General features: G+C 55.5%; 2 protein-coding genes across 14 annotated transcripts in view; one reads left to right on the top strand and one right to left on the bottom strand.

The window, feature by feature from the left end:
* The first annotated feature begins 2,561 nt into the window (after positions 1 to 2,561).
* On the top strand, positions 2,562 to 4,921 carry CLDN5 (claudin 5). Its single transcript, XM_063807739.1, has 2 exons — positions 2,562 to 2,790; positions 3,403 to 4,921. The coding sequence occupies exon 2, from the start codon at positions 3,690 to 3,692 to the stop codon at positions 4,344 to 4,346; it is 657 nt and encodes a 218-aa protein (XP_063663809.1). The 5' UTR covers positions 2,562 to 2,790; positions 3,403 to 3,689; the 3' UTR covers positions 4,347 to 4,921.
* A 2,401-nt stretch (positions 4,922 to 7,322) lies between these two features.
* CDC45 (cell division cycle 45) overlaps positions 7,323 to 17,153 on the bottom strand; it is a 40,763-nt gene continuing 30,932 nt past the window's right edge. For 3 of the 13 annotated variants that reach the window (XM_016939702.4, XM_063807736.1, XM_024352879.3), the window contains 6 exons: positions 13,031 to 13,169; positions 12,870 to 12,953; positions 11,272 to 11,390; positions 11,024 to 11,100; positions 9,019 to 9,084; positions 7,323 to 7,450 (listed from right to left, as the gene is read on the bottom strand). In XM_016939702.4, coding sequence (XP_016795191.1) covers positions 9,020 to 9,084; positions 11,024 to 11,100; positions 11,272 to 11,390; positions 12,870 to 12,953; positions 13,031 to 13,169 — 484 coding nt within the window. In that variant the 3' untranslated portion in view covers positions 7,323 to 7,450; position 9,019. Of the gene's footprint in view, positions 7,451 to 9,018; positions 9,085 to 11,023; positions 11,149 to 11,271; positions 11,391 to 12,233; positions 12,586 to 12,869; positions 13,170 to 17,153 lie in introns of all 13 variants that reach the window. The other 10 variants (XM_024352873.3, XM_024352878.3, XR_010155980.1 and 7 more) reach the window with 9 other exon arrangements.

The raw sequence follows: 17,153 nt of genomic DNA, 5'->3' as shown, positions 1-17,153 counted from the left end.
GTGCTCGGGCACCTGGTACAGTGGTCAGGGATGCAGGAGGACCCCAGCTGCTGCTCTCGGCCTGCAGGAGTACTGGCTTGTGTCAAGAAAGGGCACCAGGCCACGCTGTGCTTGGAGGCTCTGCAAACATTTGCGGAAATAGAAGGACACATCCTTAACTGTTTCAAAACTGAAAGATAGAAGAAACGCTGTTCTTCACTTCCCCTGAAATCAAATCTGTTAACTAGGAGTTTCCCAAACCCAAATCCCTAGGAATCTTGAGCCTAAATTTAGCTTATCCTTGGAAGGTCACGGGATTACCCTGGGGCAGGGTCAGCCAGCAGCTGCTCAAGATAAACTTGGCTTTTCTGCAGACTCAGGCTTTTCTCACACACAATTAATGAGATCCTGCCATACTTCCCCTGGGAAAGCAGAACAATGGCTAGGGGTGAGCAGGTGGCCTTGGCCAGTGCTCTGCCCCAAGGGCCCTTTACCAGAGATCAGGGGTTTGTGTCCCTGCCTAACCAGGACACCTCCGATCTCTACCTGCAGGCCCTGGACCACTGTAGCACTGTGGACACAAGGCCGCTTCTGCCCCTTGGACGCCGAGCCCCTTCCCACCTCTGGGATCTTGCACTGGCTATTGCTTCTGCTCTGCCTGGAACTTCTTCCCCGGATCCCTGTGAAATGTCACCTCTTCAGAGAGGCCTTCACCACTGTCTTTCCTGCCCAGTTCTTGGTTGATAGGTTCCTGTCAGCTCCTTCTGGGCAGGAGCTTCTTGTGCTGTGTGCTCTGCCTAGAGACAGTGCTTGCCACGAAGTAGGTGGGCAGACCCTCCATGAGCAGGAAAGGTGGGTGCACCCTCATGCCCCTCCAGAGTCTGGCTTGGGCCACTCAGAGGCCAGCCTCCATCTGAGGTGGGTTTGTCTGGGGTAGCGTCAGCCCCTGCGGCCCTCTCTGGGCCTCTCTGCATTGGCATTGTTCCACTGCAGCCTGGGGCCTCGACCAACATAGTGGGGTCAGGGTAGAAACCAGATTGTGAAAGGTGAAGCCTGAGACTCCTCTGCCACGTCCCTGAGATGCTGTGAGGCTGCTGCCAAAGAAACATGAGCTTCCTGGGGCCACCCTAGGGTGACAGCTAGGAGAGAAGAAAAACAGGCAGCCAGGTGAGAAGGGAGAGCCTTGGGCTGGCTGCAGCTCCAAGCTGGCTAGAGGGCGACAGGCAGCCTCCTGTGCAGGACAGACGCATGAAGACAGCCACCCTGTGGAGGTTATTCCTGGATACTGGGTGGGAAAGTCGGCAAGCAAAAGGACAGGTCCAACTCAAGCTTCTAAAAGCAATGCTGGGGGACGGTGCAGCAAGGTGTTCCTGGAAATGACCTCGGCAACACATCTTAGAAGATGAGCAGGACCCAACCTGACAGATACACGCTGCAGGCAGAAGAGGCCAAGGTAAGAGACGGCCCATGTGAGGCCCATAGGCAGGTAAGTCTGCTGGGGCAGAGTGTGTGCTCAGGGCCGCACCAAGACTGGTGGCTGGACTGGCCAGTCCTAGCGCATGCAGGTACACATCAATCCAGCTGCTCTGGGAGTCGGCTCTTCGTCCATGGGCAATGTGAGCCATGGAGGGTCTTAGGTAGGGTGAGGCCCAGGAGAGGGGCCTGGTGGGGTGGCCTAGCTGGGCAAGGGCAGGTCCCTGATGACCTGAGGAGGCCGCAGCAGTCATCCCAGGAAGATGGTGGCATGGAAGGGCTGGGAGTAGGGGGATCTGGGGAAGTTCCCTGGGCTTGGGTTAGGGGGTAGTAAGAGTGAGAGGGTGGGTGGGTCAGCTGTACCCCTGGAGTACACAGAGGAGGAGATGTCCAGGAGGGTCTGTAGAGGAAGGGGCATGGCCCACGGATCTGCAGCAGGAGGAAGGCAGTGACTAAAGTGATAGCTGGGAGAAAGCAGTGGTCCTCAGAGCCATACCTGGTGGGGAGAGGCCACGTGGGGCTGAGCAAAGAGGGTACGATTTCCTTCCAGCCTCAGGGCTGGGCACACTTGCCTTCAGAACCTCCCCACACTAGGTGAGCCAGACGCTGGCCTTATCTCATTTACCATCTCAGAGCCATCTGAAGGGGCAGAAGGGAACTGGGCCCCAGGAGGGAGAAAGTCATCAAACCTCCCACATCTGTGACCAGCCTCGGTGCCATACTTTTTCTATGGAGGGCCCTGTCCAATGGAACTAAGCACAGACCAGATAAAAGAACTGGGCACCCAGTGGCCTCAGTCCAGGGCCTGGAGTTCAAACTTTACTGGAAACAAAGGGGCCGAGAGAGACTGGGGAAAGAACTACTAGAAAGGGGCTGGTGCCCCCATGGGGCTGTGGGTTTTGGAGCCTGGTGCCCCCACCTGAGCCTCAGGGGGCCCAGAGTGTCCACCCCAGTGGACCTTTCGAGAAATGGCTGGGCCATTGTGCAGAAGAATGCCCGGAAATCCCGCGCCTCCCTCCTCCAGCAAGGATGGGGGCTCTTCCTCCTGGCCAGGAAACTCCAAGTTGGCTTCCGGAGGGTGGCCTGGGGGCTGGGGTGCCAGGGACACCATTGCCACTGGTGGGAGGGCAGGGCACAGCCCCTCCGTGTCCCTTTTTTCTCTCCTGTCTGAAGGCCAGAGCAGGCTGCTAGGCCTGGGGCCACCACTGCCCCTGGGTGTACACCCAGTGTGCTGGGTCACTGGGAACTTCCTGAAGTGGTGTCACCTGAACTGGGCCCCCAAGGATGGGGTGCGGGCAGTACCGCAGGAAGAGGAGCAGCCCCTGTGAAGATTGAGAGGTCTGGGAAGCCCCTGCGGCTTGGGAGAGTGGGGGTCGCCAGGCAGGGGGAAAGCCCCTGTGCCACCGCTTTTTGCCAGAGACTCAGGCTCCAGAGAGGCAGTGAGTGGCATGGGGGGTGAGGCTGGGGCCCTGGGCCTGACCTCCACACGCCTGCCTGGCCTCTCTGTTTGCCATGGGATGAGAGAGACAGTGCTGGGACTCAGAGCGGGGCTGGAGAGTGAGAGTGCAAGAAAGGGCCTGGGTGGGGCTTGGACCCCGGGGCGGGCTTTCTGGAGAGCCCCCCTACGAGGGCCTCTACGGCGGTGATGGGGTGGGGGGCTTCTGCAAACCTTGGTCAGGGAAGTGGAGCTGGCTCGAGTGGAAGAGACCACCCGGCTCAGTCGGGGATGTGGGAGTGGACTGGGTGGTGCAGGCTGGGGGTCGAGCGCCTTCTGAAGTGACGGGGCCGGGACATGCAGGGAGGCGGCCCAAGAAGCGCGCCCTAGGCCAGCCCAGAATGCGCTCGGCCGCGAGTAGGACAACGGCGGGTGGGGCTGGGGGCGGCTGCCGGGCGGGGAGCGGTCCCGCGCCCTCAGCTACCCCTCAAGAGCCGTTGTTTCCCTAACTTCAGCTGCCAGAGGCTCTGTGATTGGCTGCGGGACGATGACCCGCGCACGGATTGGCTGCTTCGGGCCGGGGGGCCGGGCCCGGGGGACAGAATCCGCCCCCGAACCTTCAAAGAGGGTACCCCCCGGCAGGAGCTGGCAGACCTAGGAGGTGCGACAGACCCGCGGGGCAAACGGACTGGGGCCAAGAGCCAGGAGCGCGGGCGCAAAGGCACCAGGGCCCGCCCAGGGCGCCGCGCAGCACGGCCTTGGGGGTTCTGCGGGCCTTCGGGTGCGCGTCTCGCCTCTAGCCATGGGGTCCGCAGCGTTGGAGATCCTGGGCCTGGTGCTGTGCCTGGTGGGCTGGGGGGGTCTGATCCTGGCGTGCGGGCTGCCCATGTGGCAGGTGACCGCCTTCCTGGACCACAACATCGTGACGGCGCAGACCACCTGGAAGGGGCTGTGGATGTCGTGCGTGGTGCAGAGCACGGGGCACATGCAGTGCAAAGTGTACGACTCGGTGCTGGCTCTGAGCACCGAGGTGCAGGCGGCGCGGGCGCTCACCGTGAGCGCCGTGCTGCTGGCGTTCGTTGCGCTCTTCGTGACCCTGGCGGGCGCGCAGTGCACCACCTGCGTGGCCCCGGGCCCGGCCAAGGCGCGTGTGGCCCTCACGGGAGGCGTGCTCTACCTGTTTTGCGGGCTGCTGGCGCTCGTGCCACTCTGCTGGTTCGCCAACATTGTCGTCCGCGAGTTCTACGACCCGTCTGTGCCCGTGTCGCAGAAGTACGAGCTGGGCGCAGCGCTGTACATCGGCTGGGCGGCCACCGCGCTGCTCATGGTAGGCGGCTGCCTCTTGTGCTGCGGCGCCTGGGTCTGCACCGGCCGTCCCGACCTCAGCTTCCCCGTGAAGTACTCAGCGCCGCGGCGGCCCACGGCCACCGGCGACTACGACAAGAAGAACTACGTCTGAGGGCGCTGGGCACGGCCGGGCCCCTCCTGCCAGCCACGCCTGCGAGGCGTTGGATAAGCCTGGGGAGCCCCGCATGGACCGCGGCTTCCGCCGGGTAGCGCGGCGCGCAGGCTCCTCGGAACGTCCGGCTCTGCGCCCCGACGCGGCTCCTGGATCGGCTCCTGCCTGCCCCCGCAGCTGGCCTTCTCCTGCCACTAGCCCGGCCCTGCCCTTAACAGACGGACTGAACAGTTTCCTTTTCTGTGCGCGGCGCTGTTTCCATAGGCAGAGCGGGTGTCAGACTGAGGATTTCGCTTCCCCTCCAAGACGCTGGGGGTCTTGGCTGCTGCCTTACTTCCCAGAGGCTCCTGCTGACTTCGGAGGGGCGGATGCAGAGCCCAGGGCCCCCACCGGAGAGATGTGTACAGCTGGTCTTTACTCCATCGGCAGGGCCCGAGCCCAGGGACCAGTGACTTGGCCTGGACCTCCCGGTCTCACTCCAGCATCTCCCCAGGCAAGGCTTGTGGGCACTGGAGCTTGAGAGAGGGCGGGAGTGGGAAGGCTAAGAATCTGCTTAGTAAATTGTTTGAACTCTCTCCCACCTGTGTCCTGTTCTCTGTCCAGCCATCTTCCGTGTCCAGCAGCCCCATTCATCACCCACCAGCCCCGCCCTCCCAAGGACTCCTGTGGAGACCTCCTCCCAGGGCTGGAGGCTGGGGCCCTTTTCCCCATCCTCCCTGCCACCTTCCCACCAGGTGGGAGACACAGCCACCACTTACTACAGCCCAGAAAGGCGGGATCTGCGGTCAGAAGAGCTGCTGCGTCATGGGGCCCTGGGGCCCGGGATGGGACAGGGGCGGGGGCAGCAGCAGACCCCAGCAGAAGATGCGGGGTGAAGCGCCCTCAACACAGGCTGGTGAGTGGGGGTCCTGCGGTGTGGGAAGTGCTGGGGGTGAGCAGCCAGGCCGCTGGCTTCTCCCAGAAAGGGCCAAGCCCCACACAGCACAGGGCGAGGTTTTCCACTGCCCTCTCAGGGCTTGCCTAGTCCCAAGCCCCATCAAGTGGCCACAGAGGTCTGTAGAATCCCCGACCAGGCCCTTTCCAATGGTGGGTGGGGCAGGAACAGGGGTGAATGCAGGACACGCCGGTCAACAGTAGGGTTGCCATGGGAGGAGGTGCTGGCAGCTGGTTGCCCGGAGTACCACAGCTTGGCTCTAGCCCCTCGTCCTGGCTCCTCTGCCAGTCCCAGCGCAGCTCCCTACAGAGCCTGTACCCACCCTGCTGGCCTGGCAGCCTGCCCAGAATGGTGCTCACAACCAGCACCTGTGCCAGCCCCTGCTGGGGGCACTCTGGGTAACCTTCCTCCTCCAGGGGCTGTGTGGCCTGGGAGTCAGTGCTGGCCCCTGCCAGGCACCTCGGAATGGGGGTGTCTAGAGCCATCTAAAATAGCCACTGAGAGCTCACTGTTTTTAGCCTTGTTCTAGGCACTTTGAATTAACACATTTTTAACTTTTGACATAAAGCTAGAAGCAGAAGAGAGCAGCTGATGAAGGGGGCATGCTGCAGGGAAGAGCTCTAAGCCCAGCCGGAAGGGAGACTTGGTATCTGCCCCAAACTGGACTTGGGGGCCCTGCCCAGAAATGTCTGGGCCACATCCAGTGGCAGGGAGTCTCCTAGGTCTGTCCAGGCTACCATCATGGAGCAGTGGGAGAACCCAAGAATGCAGGCTCAGAGTGGCTTAGGGCAGCTGCTGGAATGTGTGGCAGCTTCCTGGGAGCTGCTGTGGAACCAGCCGGTGGGATGAGTTACAGGGAGAGGGGCCCCACGGTGCAGAGGTCCTCAGCAGGCCTGACCTGTGCCCCACCTGGGCCTGTACAACAGGGACCAAGAATAGTCCCCAAGCTTGGGAGTGTGTGATCCCAGAGCTGTGGCCCTGGGCAGAGCCAAAAACAATGGTCCTTACACTCTCGCACCTGGCCACCGGGACTGGGTAGTACCAGGTCTGGTGTGTTTGGTCAGAAGCTGAGGCCCAAGGCTGCCTGGGAGGGCTTTCCTAAGAAAGGACAGGCACGGGGCTGGGCACGGTGGCTCACGCCTGTAATCCCAGCACTTTGGAAGGCCGACGTGGGCGGATCACAGGGTCAGGACATCAAGACCATTCTGGCCAACATGGTGACACTCGTCTGTACTAAAAATACAAAAATTAGCTGGGCGTGGTGGTATGTGCCTGTAATCCCAGCTACTCGGGAGGCGGAGACAGGAGAACCACTTGAACTCGGGAGGCAGAGGTTGCAGTGTGCCGAGATCACACCAACTGCACTCTAGTCTGGTGACAGAGCGAGACTCTGTCTCAAAAAAAGGAAAGAAAGGGCATGGAAAGGCAGCTGCACAGCCTTTGAATTTTCCCAAATGGCCAGGGTAGGCAGCTCAAGGGTCCCGGGAAGCTGTGCAAACCACCAGAGGTGAGGCGAGGGGCCCAGCCTCCAGTCCAGCTCTCACCCTTTTGTGCCCACTGCCCTTTGCCAAGGGCTGCACCAAGACCAGCCCCACCTACCTGTGTGCTCTTTTCCAGGCCACTCTTTCTGAGCTTTTCCCCACTGACTTAAAACCTACCCAAATCACTCCTGCCTTCAAAGACCTGGAAAAGAGTGCTGGACGGTGAGACCCACAGGTGGAGGGATGGCTGAGAGGGTGGACTTGCTATGTGGCTGAGGCCAGGTGGACCGGAGGAAGTGGTAGGTGGACAGAGCCAGGTGCTGGCTGGCACCACCAGGCAGTGGCCGGTGCAGGTGCTATGAGGAGGCGGGGATGCCGAGGGGTCCTGACCTCTGTCCACTGCCACCCGGAGGGCCTGGAGGACAGAGGAAGGAGATCTTGTCCTTGGGGCCAATCCCTATGCTGATTTCCTGCCAGACGCTGAGGGCTCCTGGGGCCCAGGACCCACAGAAGACTCAGGGCACACTCAAGCACTGGCCTCCAGACCAGAGCCACAATGGGGACAGAGCCTAAAATAAGCATTTTATTTAATAAAAAATGGCTTCTACATCTCAAATCATGTCCATAACTTACAATCTAAATGAAAGCCAGTTACATAAATAAGAAGGTCATTCCGGAAGAATCAAATTCTAGAAAAGAAAACAAGAAAAAACAAGTTTCAAACGATGTTGATGTGCCACCGAATTGAAGAAACTGCCCAGACGTCCCCTCTGGGTAGTGCTGCTGAGTAGCCAGGACTGCTTGTGGGGGTGAGGCCACCCCAGACTCGGAGGCCCCTGCTGTCCTCATAGCACCCCTTGTCTGGGCTGAGCTGTCCTACATCAGAGCTCCTGCCCGCTGGCCCGGGCACCTTCTCACCTCACGGATCCCGCCCAGCTGCTCAGCCAGCCCCCTGGCACCCTCCCATGGGGGCTCTCCCTCCATCCCTCGGCACTCTGCTGCTCAGCCCTCCTAGCCCAGGCCACCTGTGCCCCTGCCTCAGTGGAAGGACACACAGCAGCATAACATCATCACCAAGCAGGCTGCAGGGGAGGGGTTTGCCTCTAGCACCCACTCCACTGCTGGAGAGCCCCACCTCTGCCTCCGCCCCACCCTATGCAGTCCTGTGATGCTCACACTCATCGTCTAAGGAGAGAGTGGGCCCCATTTTTGGATGAGGAAACAGGCTGAGCCTGATTAGGTGGCTGGCCCAAGGTCACTGCTGATGACCCTACAGAACTTGCCAAAAACCCCGAGGGTCTGACTCAGAGCCCCTCCCCCAAAATGGGCCCCATGTAGCCCAGGCCTCCCTGAGAGGAACTGTGGGGTCCCTGAGGCCCCCTATGCTGTTGTCAGCAGAAACCCCCACTCCAGCCCCAACAGGAGAACAGGTGCTTGCCCCTGGAGGGATGGACAGATGGATGGATGGACGGACGGATGGGAGAGTGGGGAGGACCCCAGGCCTGGCCTGAGGGACCTCCTGCAACAGAGTCTTGGCAGGGCCCATCTGCCACAGCCGCAGCCTCCAGGCTAGGGCTCTGGGAGATGCAGGGCTGGATGTGGCATTCCCTGTGGGGAACCTGGGCTGAGAGATGGTTACAAAGACACAAGGCAGGCCTATTTCCTGGGAACCCTTAAGAAAGAGGTAGCACATGGGGCAGTGGGAGGTGTCCCGGGACAGTGACCTGCCAGTGAATCCCAATGGGGCCCTCAGGACAGCTGTGTGCTGGTGAAGGCCCCAGCAGAACCAGCGCTTTGGAATTCCCAGCTAAGCGGCTGCCAACAGCTTTGCTTTCTCATGAGCCAAGCACACAAAAGCCCGGATGGCTGCTCTGTGGGCTCTTGCCCAGCGCCTGACACGAAGGCTGTGGGACAGGAGGCTCCAGTGGCCTTCGAGGGCAGCACCAGGGAGTCTGTGTGTGACGTGTCACACGCGATGCCCAGCCCAAGTGTGGTCAGCAGAGGGTGAATACCAGCTCTTTCTGAAGGGATCACAGGGGCTTAATGAAATTAGCTGCCTCAAAATGCCCCATTGTGGCCCTGCTGGCAGCCTAAGGACAGATGTGCTTGGGAAAAATGTGTTGGCTCCAATCTCAAGAACCCTGCTTCAGTCTGAAACCCAAGTAAAAGCCTCCGTTGAGGGAGGACAGAGCAGGGCATCAGGGTCGGGCTCTGAGGGGGCTGCTGCAGCCACCCCTGCAGAACCCCTGTAACTCACCCTAGGACAGGAGGGAAATTAGTGCGTCCAGAAACTTGCTCCGATCCTCAGCTTTCAGCTCAATTACTGAAGTAATGAAAGAAAAACAGCCGTGAGAAGGGAGGAGTGGGAACACAAGACAGGGCACAGAACTCCCCTCCGCTGCCTGCCCTCCACCGCATTCCAAAGTGCGCGGCTCCTCCCGGCCTGTGGTATTCTGCACTCAGTGGTTGTGTCTGTCTCACTGTACTTCATCTTCACAACTGCTGTCTGCACTGCTAGAGAGGTCAGGGTTGGGGCCTGCAGGGAGAACTCCCCCCCGGGAAGACAATAGAGGTGACACAGGGAAGGGCCCTACAGACCTGGACAAACACGGGCCTGCCCACCCCAGCTGGCATGAACCCCCGTCCCCAGAGTGGGTTGTGGAAGTCCTTGGGTGGGGCAGGCCACTTTTGGCCGCACTCTGGCCAATTCCTCGGCTTCAGTGTTCTCTTCCGCACAAGGGGACATGGTGCAAACTGCCCATATCTCACAGGGCCCTCAGGCTCAGCTGAGCACCCAGACCCTCACCACAAAGCAAAACCAGGCCCCAGGATGGGGCTGGCCTGGCCCTGGGAGCCATCTATGCTGCCAGCCACAGCCCCGAGAGCCCCAGACCCAGCCCACACAGGTGGGCACTAGACATGGCCCACTCTGCACCCTCACCCCTGGCTCTCCACCCTCAGCGAAACCAAGCAGTTCCCAGCCCGAGTCCTCCCTGTATACTGAAGGCCAGATATTCTGCAGGCCAGTGGGTGTCCATCCACCTCTTCCACATCACAGGCACGAAAGAGTTAGCAGGGGCTGCTGTGCGGGGTGAACCAATGCCACACAGTGCCACAGCCATGGCTGGGTCTGGCTCAAGGAAGGCAGCTCTGAGATGGCTGACGCCACTTCAACAAAGGCTGGATCTCCCATGACAGTGTCTATCATTGTTGAGGAATCCGTGGTGACGAGGCAAGAAAATATCCTTTCTCAGAGGTGCGGGAAGTACTGAGGATGTTATGAGCTGAACGGTCTCCCCCACATCTCTATGTTGAAGCCCTTACTCCCAGGACCTTAGAATGTGACTATGGTAATTAAGTTCAAATGGGGTTGTTAGGGTGGGCTCTAATCCAATCTGTCTGGTGTCCTTGGAAGATGAAACGGTTTGGACACAGACACCAGGGAGGTATGCAGAGGAAAGACCACGTGAGGAAACAGTGAGAAGGTGGTCATCTGTGTGAGTCAAGGAGAGAGGCCTGAGGAGAAGCCAGCCCTGCCCCGCCTTGACCTGGGCCTTCTCGCCTCTAGGACTGGGAGGAGACACGTGGTTGAAGCCACCCTGTCTGTGGCACTTTGTTATGGCAGCTTTAGCAAACTAACCCGGGGTGAAATATCAATACGTCTGTTTTACTTTAAAACCTGTCAACAATAATAAGAATGCCAACACAGCCGAATGTGAACCATGTTCCATGCTGGTGCTGGGGAAGCAGCGGGCGGGCAGGCCCATCCATTCTGGGCTCATCTGACACACAGGTGGGGCCGGTGTCCCAGCCGTCTCACAGGTAGCACCTATCACGACACACACCCCGGCCTATGGAGAGGTGGCTGGCGCAGCACGGATTGGTGTCCTGGGTCATCACGGGCCCTGCTGTTCCCTCACCCCATGAAACAGAAACAACCCAACTCTGACAGGTGAGATCGGGGCACATGGGCCCTGGTGGCCAGTCCCCTAGGCTTGCTGGGAAAGTGATCCTTAGCACTGGCTGTAAGGCCACAGCCAGGCCAGTCATTCCCTGGGAAACACTTTTTCCCTCTAAGGGGCCTGAGGTTCACCAGAGCTCCCTGAGCCACCAGGAGTAGCCTGTCCCAGGGCCAGATCTGGAAGGTCAAGAGGGCTGCTGGCCAGGCTCTTCCAGCCATGCCAACTTGCTTGGTTCCAGGGCCTGCAGTAGCCTCAAAGGGTCAGGTGGGAAAGTGTGGCAGAGTGGCAGGAGACTCTCACCTGAGAGGTCAAAATGGTTGTGCAGCATCCGGGAGCTGGTGCTTTCCGCTGCCTTCTCAAACGCCCTCCCAAAAAAGCTGCTGACACACAAGACATGTCGGGGGCCAGGCTGCCTGCAATGGACCCTTCCCACCCCCCGCCCCAGGACAGACACTAGAGGCAAATACCACTCTACTCAGCAGGGCTAATAAGCTGACAACCCCAACACCCCCGACCCTCCAGTCCCAGGATGAGTGGAAGCTGCTCACTTCTTCCTGTCCGAGCTGTCGGTCTCTGGGGGGATGCCCACCACGGTCACTGTGCCATGCTCGACGCTCAGGGGGGCAGCCATCACCAGGGGAAGCAGTTTGCAGCGCCGGTTCTTTGTCTATGGAGTCGGAGAGCACCCTCCGTCAGGGTATGGTGGGCCCCAGCTCAACACTCAGAGCCCAGAGCCCGACAGCGCCCAGTCACTCCACTCCCCAAAGCCTCCAGGGATGCTGTCACCAGGAGACGCCTTGGTCCCCACCCAGCCACCCCAAGTTAGATGCCCAAGGCCAGTGTCTAACTCCCAGTCCAGGGAGCTCTCCAAGCACCTGCCCTCCCGTACCCACAGCATGGTACTGTGGCTGTGATGCTGTGTCCCCGAGCCTCCTTGTCTACCAGCCTAGCCCCACTGCCCCTTGGCTGTTTGTTGCAAGGAGCCTGCCCTGCTATCCTCTCCCTCACCTCCTTCAGGTCCTGCGGCAGCTACCACCTTCTCCAGGAGGCCCCAGCCCACCCCGCCTCATCCTGCTCCATCCCCTGGCAGCACATCCCCTCATCTTAACCGCAGCTGCCACTCCTCGTCCCTCCTCGCTGGCACGCTCCTTCAGGATAAAGGTTTAGGGTTTCCTTCTCTGCTGTGCCTGCTGCACCCACACCCTACAGCCCAGGTGACCAGTATTCCTGGTGTGTCTAGGACTGAGGGGTGTCCCAGGATGTGCACCAGGATGGGCAGTCACTCCACAACAGGGCCGGGCAGGTGGTGGATGTTCAATACATGTCTGGTAAATGAATGGATCCTGTAAAGTGGGTATGTGTTCACCCATTTCACGGATGAGGAAACTGAGGCTCAGGTCAGATCATCTACCTCACATCACACAACTGGCAAATGAGGAGGCTGATCTTTGAACACAGCCTAGAGGAAGTCAAGGCCCATGATCTGTCCCTAGTTTATCTTTGACATTACCTGGTTGATAGAACACATGTCATCTGTCATCATTTTACTGGTTAGTTCAGCGGCAAAAGAAAAGTTCAACTTCCTGTTAGCACATTTCGTTTGAAATAGCCCCCAGCATAAACTCTCATCCTCGAAGCAGAGGAGGACTTCAATTATTGACATGTCACATCTGGGAGGAGCCCCATGTCGGCTAGGTGAGGACCCCTGCCCTAAAGCCAGCCAAGTTAGGAGTGTGTTCCACGCCAACGCAAAGAGGGGGTTAGGCCACACAGAAGACAAAGCCAGGCACAGGAAATCAGCCTAGTGGACAAGCTGTTGCTGGGAAGCCAGTCGGTGCTACAACCATCCCGCTTTCCGTGACCTGCAACAATAGGACACAAGCCCCAGCCCTGTTCACTCTGCAAGGGCCCCTCCCTACTCGTCTGAGTGACTTAGACAGCCAGTGATGAATCAGAGCTTGAGAGAACTGGAAGGTTCCTAGGGGTCAGCTGAGAAAAAGACAGCTCAGAAAAAGTAATGGATGTGCCTAGACCTTGCAGCTGGTCAACAGCCACAGGCACCCCAAGGCCAGCATCTAACTCCCCATCCAGGGAGCTCTCCAAGCACCTGCCCTCCTGTACCCACAGCACCCGCCTGGCCCCTCACCGAACACACAAAGGACTTGAGCAGGTGTTTGCTGAGCAGGCTTAGGGATGCCGGCCTAGAGAACAGCATGACATCTGGAGTGCCCTGCGGAGGCGAGACAGATGGTCAGACGAAGCCACTGGTGCTGTGACCAGGAGCCTGTGCTCTGTGGGAAGCCTGACCTCCATGAGAGAGCAGTACAGGAAAGGCCCCTGGGAGATGACGAGGTTGGTGCAAAGGCAGCTGGCAATGGTCTGCTGGGTGGCTCGCAGCTGCTTCTTGGCGAGTTCCAGGCCATGGTACAGCTTGTCCAGGTTACTCCTGTAACAGGGCAGACACATGGCTTTGGTGGTGCTTGTCAGGAACTCTTGATAAAATACCAAAGTCACAAATAGTTTGCTTGGTTCCTGGTTCAGGAAGAGGTTTGGGGGTAAGAATTTATCTTCTTTCCCTCCTGAGTTGTCTTTCACATGAAAGGAAAGAATTTTTTAAAATGTATAAACCCACAGTAATGCAAATGAGAGGTGGAGGGGGTGCAAGTATCAGAAGACAGGAGACTAAAAGCCAACAAAGGGAAGATCCTGAAGGCCCAGGAGGACTCTGACACAGGGGAGGCTTGGGCAAGGGCTGGAGGTTGGACAAGGGATCCCCTCAAACCCAACAGATAGATTTTTACTCTTCCCCAGAAAAAGGGAGGCTCCCCTCTGAGTACATGAAATGTACCGTCTGTGAATAAGTAGAATCCTCAAGCAAAGCCTCTGGGCCCTACAGTGGGGAGTCCCAAAGTGTCACAGTTGGCTCCTGCCTGCTAAGGTGAAACGATGTCTTATGACCAGTGAGCTGTGCCCAGATACCCATGGCCCAGCCAAGGGTCCACAATCCCGTTCTTGAATATGAAAGACATCAGACCATTTGAGAAATGCCTATGGCCTGAAAAAATAACCCTGAAGAAACAGATAATTTGGAGAACAAAAGAAAGTTAAACTGAATTCTAATTAGTATCTTCAGAGAGATGTGTGCAACTCTTACATTCCTAAACCAAGAACAGGATGCTATGAAAAAGGAAGAGTTAAAAACTAGGAAATGTTGATGGAAATTAAAACAGTTGCAAAAGATAAAACATCCACTCCAAGTCTGGAGTCAAGAAAAACTTCCTCAACATAGATAACAAGACAAAGCTATGGAAAATGTAAGGCAAAAGAATAAGACAGAGCATCATCATTCCAGGAAGCCTGAAAAGCAAGAATAAAAAACACGGATGTTTTCTGTGGGGGGAGTAGTAAAGAAACAGTAAAATAAAGATATTGTCAGATATATAAGAACTCAGAAAGTTTATCTCACATGCGCCCTTTCTTTGAATGTTACTTAAGAACTGTGCTCTAATTTAATGAGGGAGTAAATGAAACAAAGATGAAGATCCCAAGAAACATTGGACCAAACTAAGAGGCACAGCCAAGATTTGGACATCCATGGGGACAGTGGAAAGCAGGCCTAGAGAGCTGTAGGTCCAGGCTGTGGTGGGAAGACAGAACCCCAGACTCTCCAGCAAAAAGGGGCTCACAGAAAAACAGCTGGAAGGAGTTTGGAGGAGAAAAAAATGGATGTGATAAAGGAGGCAATTAAAAACAGCAGGAAAAACAAAGAGCTGAGCCAGATAGTAATCTATTACTACACATGATTGTCTCTGGAATAGTTTATTAGCACAATAAAGTAAAACTATTTGTTTACTTTCAACTTTTAAAATCAACCTGTAACCAAAGATAAGACAATTTATATCTTTTTCTCTAACCCAAGATTGTTATCAGTCTTGAAAACGTAAAAGCACAAATTTCAGAAAGTACTGAGCAGCACTGAAGAGCAAAGTAAGGCTGTTTCTACGGCTTGGATATTTGTCCCCTCAAAACCTCATGTTGAAATCTGATCCAAGATCTTCGAGGTGGGGTCTAGTGGGAAGTGTTGGGTCATGGGTGCAGACCCCTCATGAATAGATGAATGCTCTCCCTGGGGCTAGGGGGTGTAAGTGAGTTCTTACTCTATTAGTTCCCGTGACGGTTGTTAAAAAGAGCCTAGTACCTTCCTCCTCTCTCTTCCTTCCTCCATTGCCACATGGTCTCTGCACCCACCAGCTCCCCTTCTGCCATGAGTGGAAGCAGCCTGAGGCCCTCACCAGATGCAGATGCAGATGCCCAATCTTGAGCGTTCCAGCCATCAGAATTATGAGGCAAATAAACCTTTTCTCTTTATAAATTACCCAGCCTCAGGTACTCCTTTATAGCAACACAAAATGGACTAAGAGTGTTTTAAATATCCTTTTCTTACAAAGTAGGGAGACGAGATACTAGTGATGAAAGAAGACATAAATATGTTAAAGTTACAAAGAAGTTAAAAATAGTGGCAAAACTGTACCAACAGGAGGGAAGGTGGACAAGAGTGGGATAAATGCTCCTTTGTCATAGCAGGTAGTTGGTAGACAATGTCTAAAGCCTACCCATCAATGCTGGGATGATGGCAGCAACAGTGGTAAAATAGTTTTTGGATTTTCCCAAATTTCTAGATAAAAGTAGAGCAACTAGATTGCAAAACCAAAAACCTAGGACCCACATTTGCAACAAATTAAGAGAACAAGGGAACACTTCAAACCCCAAAGTGTAAGCAGGTAAAAAGAGACCATGAACAGCCAGACAGGTATACTATCTACATCAGTGCGAGAGAAAGCCAAGAGGTAGTGAGACCTAAGAAGACTTAAAACTCCAGGCAACTGGAGAGCAGCAGCCCAAACTGAGAGTTTTGCCCTATGCAAGAGCAGGTGAGTGCAGTGGGCCAAAGGAAAGTTTAAGGAGCCTCCCTGGAGTTCAAGGAGTCCTGGTAATGAGCAAGGGGTCCTGTTAAACAACAAGGGAGCCTGGTAAAGTATAAAGGAGCATGGTAAAGAGCAAGGGGCCTTGCTGAAGTGTAAGGAGACTATAGTAAAGACTAAGGGGCCCAGCCTGACCAACATGTCTCTACAAAGAATACAAAAATTAGCCAGGTGCAGTGGCACATGCCTGTAGTCCCAGCTACCTGGGATGCAGAGGTTGCAGTGAGTGGAAATCATGCCACTGCATGCCAGCTTAAGTGACAGAGTAAGACCCTGTCTCAAAAAAAAAAAAAAAAAAAAAAACCTCCAGTGAATCATACTCCTAATGTAAGGGCTAAAACTATAAAAGTGTTAGTAGAAAAAATAATGTGAAATCTTCATGACCTTGGGTTAGGCAATGGTTTCTTAGATATGACACCAAAAGCACAAGAAACAAAAGAAAAAGTAGGTAACTTAAATGTCATCAAAATGAACAAATCTTATACTTCACAGGACACTGCCAAAGTGAAAAGTCAGCCTACAGAATGGGAGAAAATACTTGCAAATTACTTATCTGATAAGGGATTTGTATGTAGAATATATAAAAGTTTTAGGCTGGGTACGATGGTTCATACCTATAATCCCAGTGCTCTGGGAGGCCAAGGCTGGAAGACTGCTTGAGCCCAGGAGTTTGAGACCAGCCTGAGCAACATGGTAAGACCTCATCTCTACTAAAAATTTAAAAATTAGCAGGTGTGGTAGCTCATGCCTGTAATCCCACCTACTCAGGAGGCTGAGGTGGGAGGATGGCTTGAGCCAAGGAGTTTGAGGCTGCAGTGAGCCATGACTGCACCACTGCACTCCAGCTTGAGCAACAGAGTGACACCCTGTCTCAAAAAAAAAAAAAAGACAAAGGACTTGAATAGACAATTCTCCTAACAAGATACACAAATGACCAATAAGCACATGAGAAGATGCTCAACACTATGAGTCATCAGTAAAATGCAAATCAAAACCATAATGAGATACCACTTCATACTCACTAGGATGACTGTAATCCAAAAGATGGACAATAACAAGTGTCGGTGAGGATGTGAAGAAATTGAAACCCTCCCTCCTGGTGGGAATGTAAAATGGTGCAGCTGCTGTGGAAAAGTCTGGCAGTTCCTCAAAAATCTGGCAGTTCCTTGAAACCTAGTGTTACCATGTCACCCAGCATTTCCACATGTAGGTATATAACCAAAAGAAACAAAGACATGACTACACAAAAACTTGTACATGCAAGTTCACAGCAGCATTAGTCATAATTGTCAATAGGTGGAAACAAACCACATGCCCATCAACTTATGAATGGATAAATGAAATAGAATATATCCATCCAATGGAATATTATTTATAATAAAAAGACACTGGCCGGGCATGGTGGCTGATGCCTGTAATCCCAGCACTTTGGGAGGCCAAGGCAGGTG

This window comes from Pan troglodytes, chromosome 23 (assembly GCF_028858775.2).
Source record: "Pan troglodytes isolate AG18354 chromosome 23, NHGRI_mPanTro3-v2.0_pri, whole genome shotgun sequence".
Taxonomy (NCBI): domain Eukaryota; kingdom Metazoa; phylum Chordata; class Mammalia; order Primates; family Hominidae; genus Pan; species Pan troglodytes.
The sequence above is the reverse complement of the archived record's forward strand: the minus strand, read 5'-3'. Positions and strand labels throughout refer to the sequence as shown.

Coding starts and splice junctions, on each gene's coding strand:
- CLDN5 (XM_063807739.1), top strand. CDS start 3,690: ATGGGGTCCGCAGCGTTGGAGATCCTGGGCCTGGTGCTGTGCCTGGTG.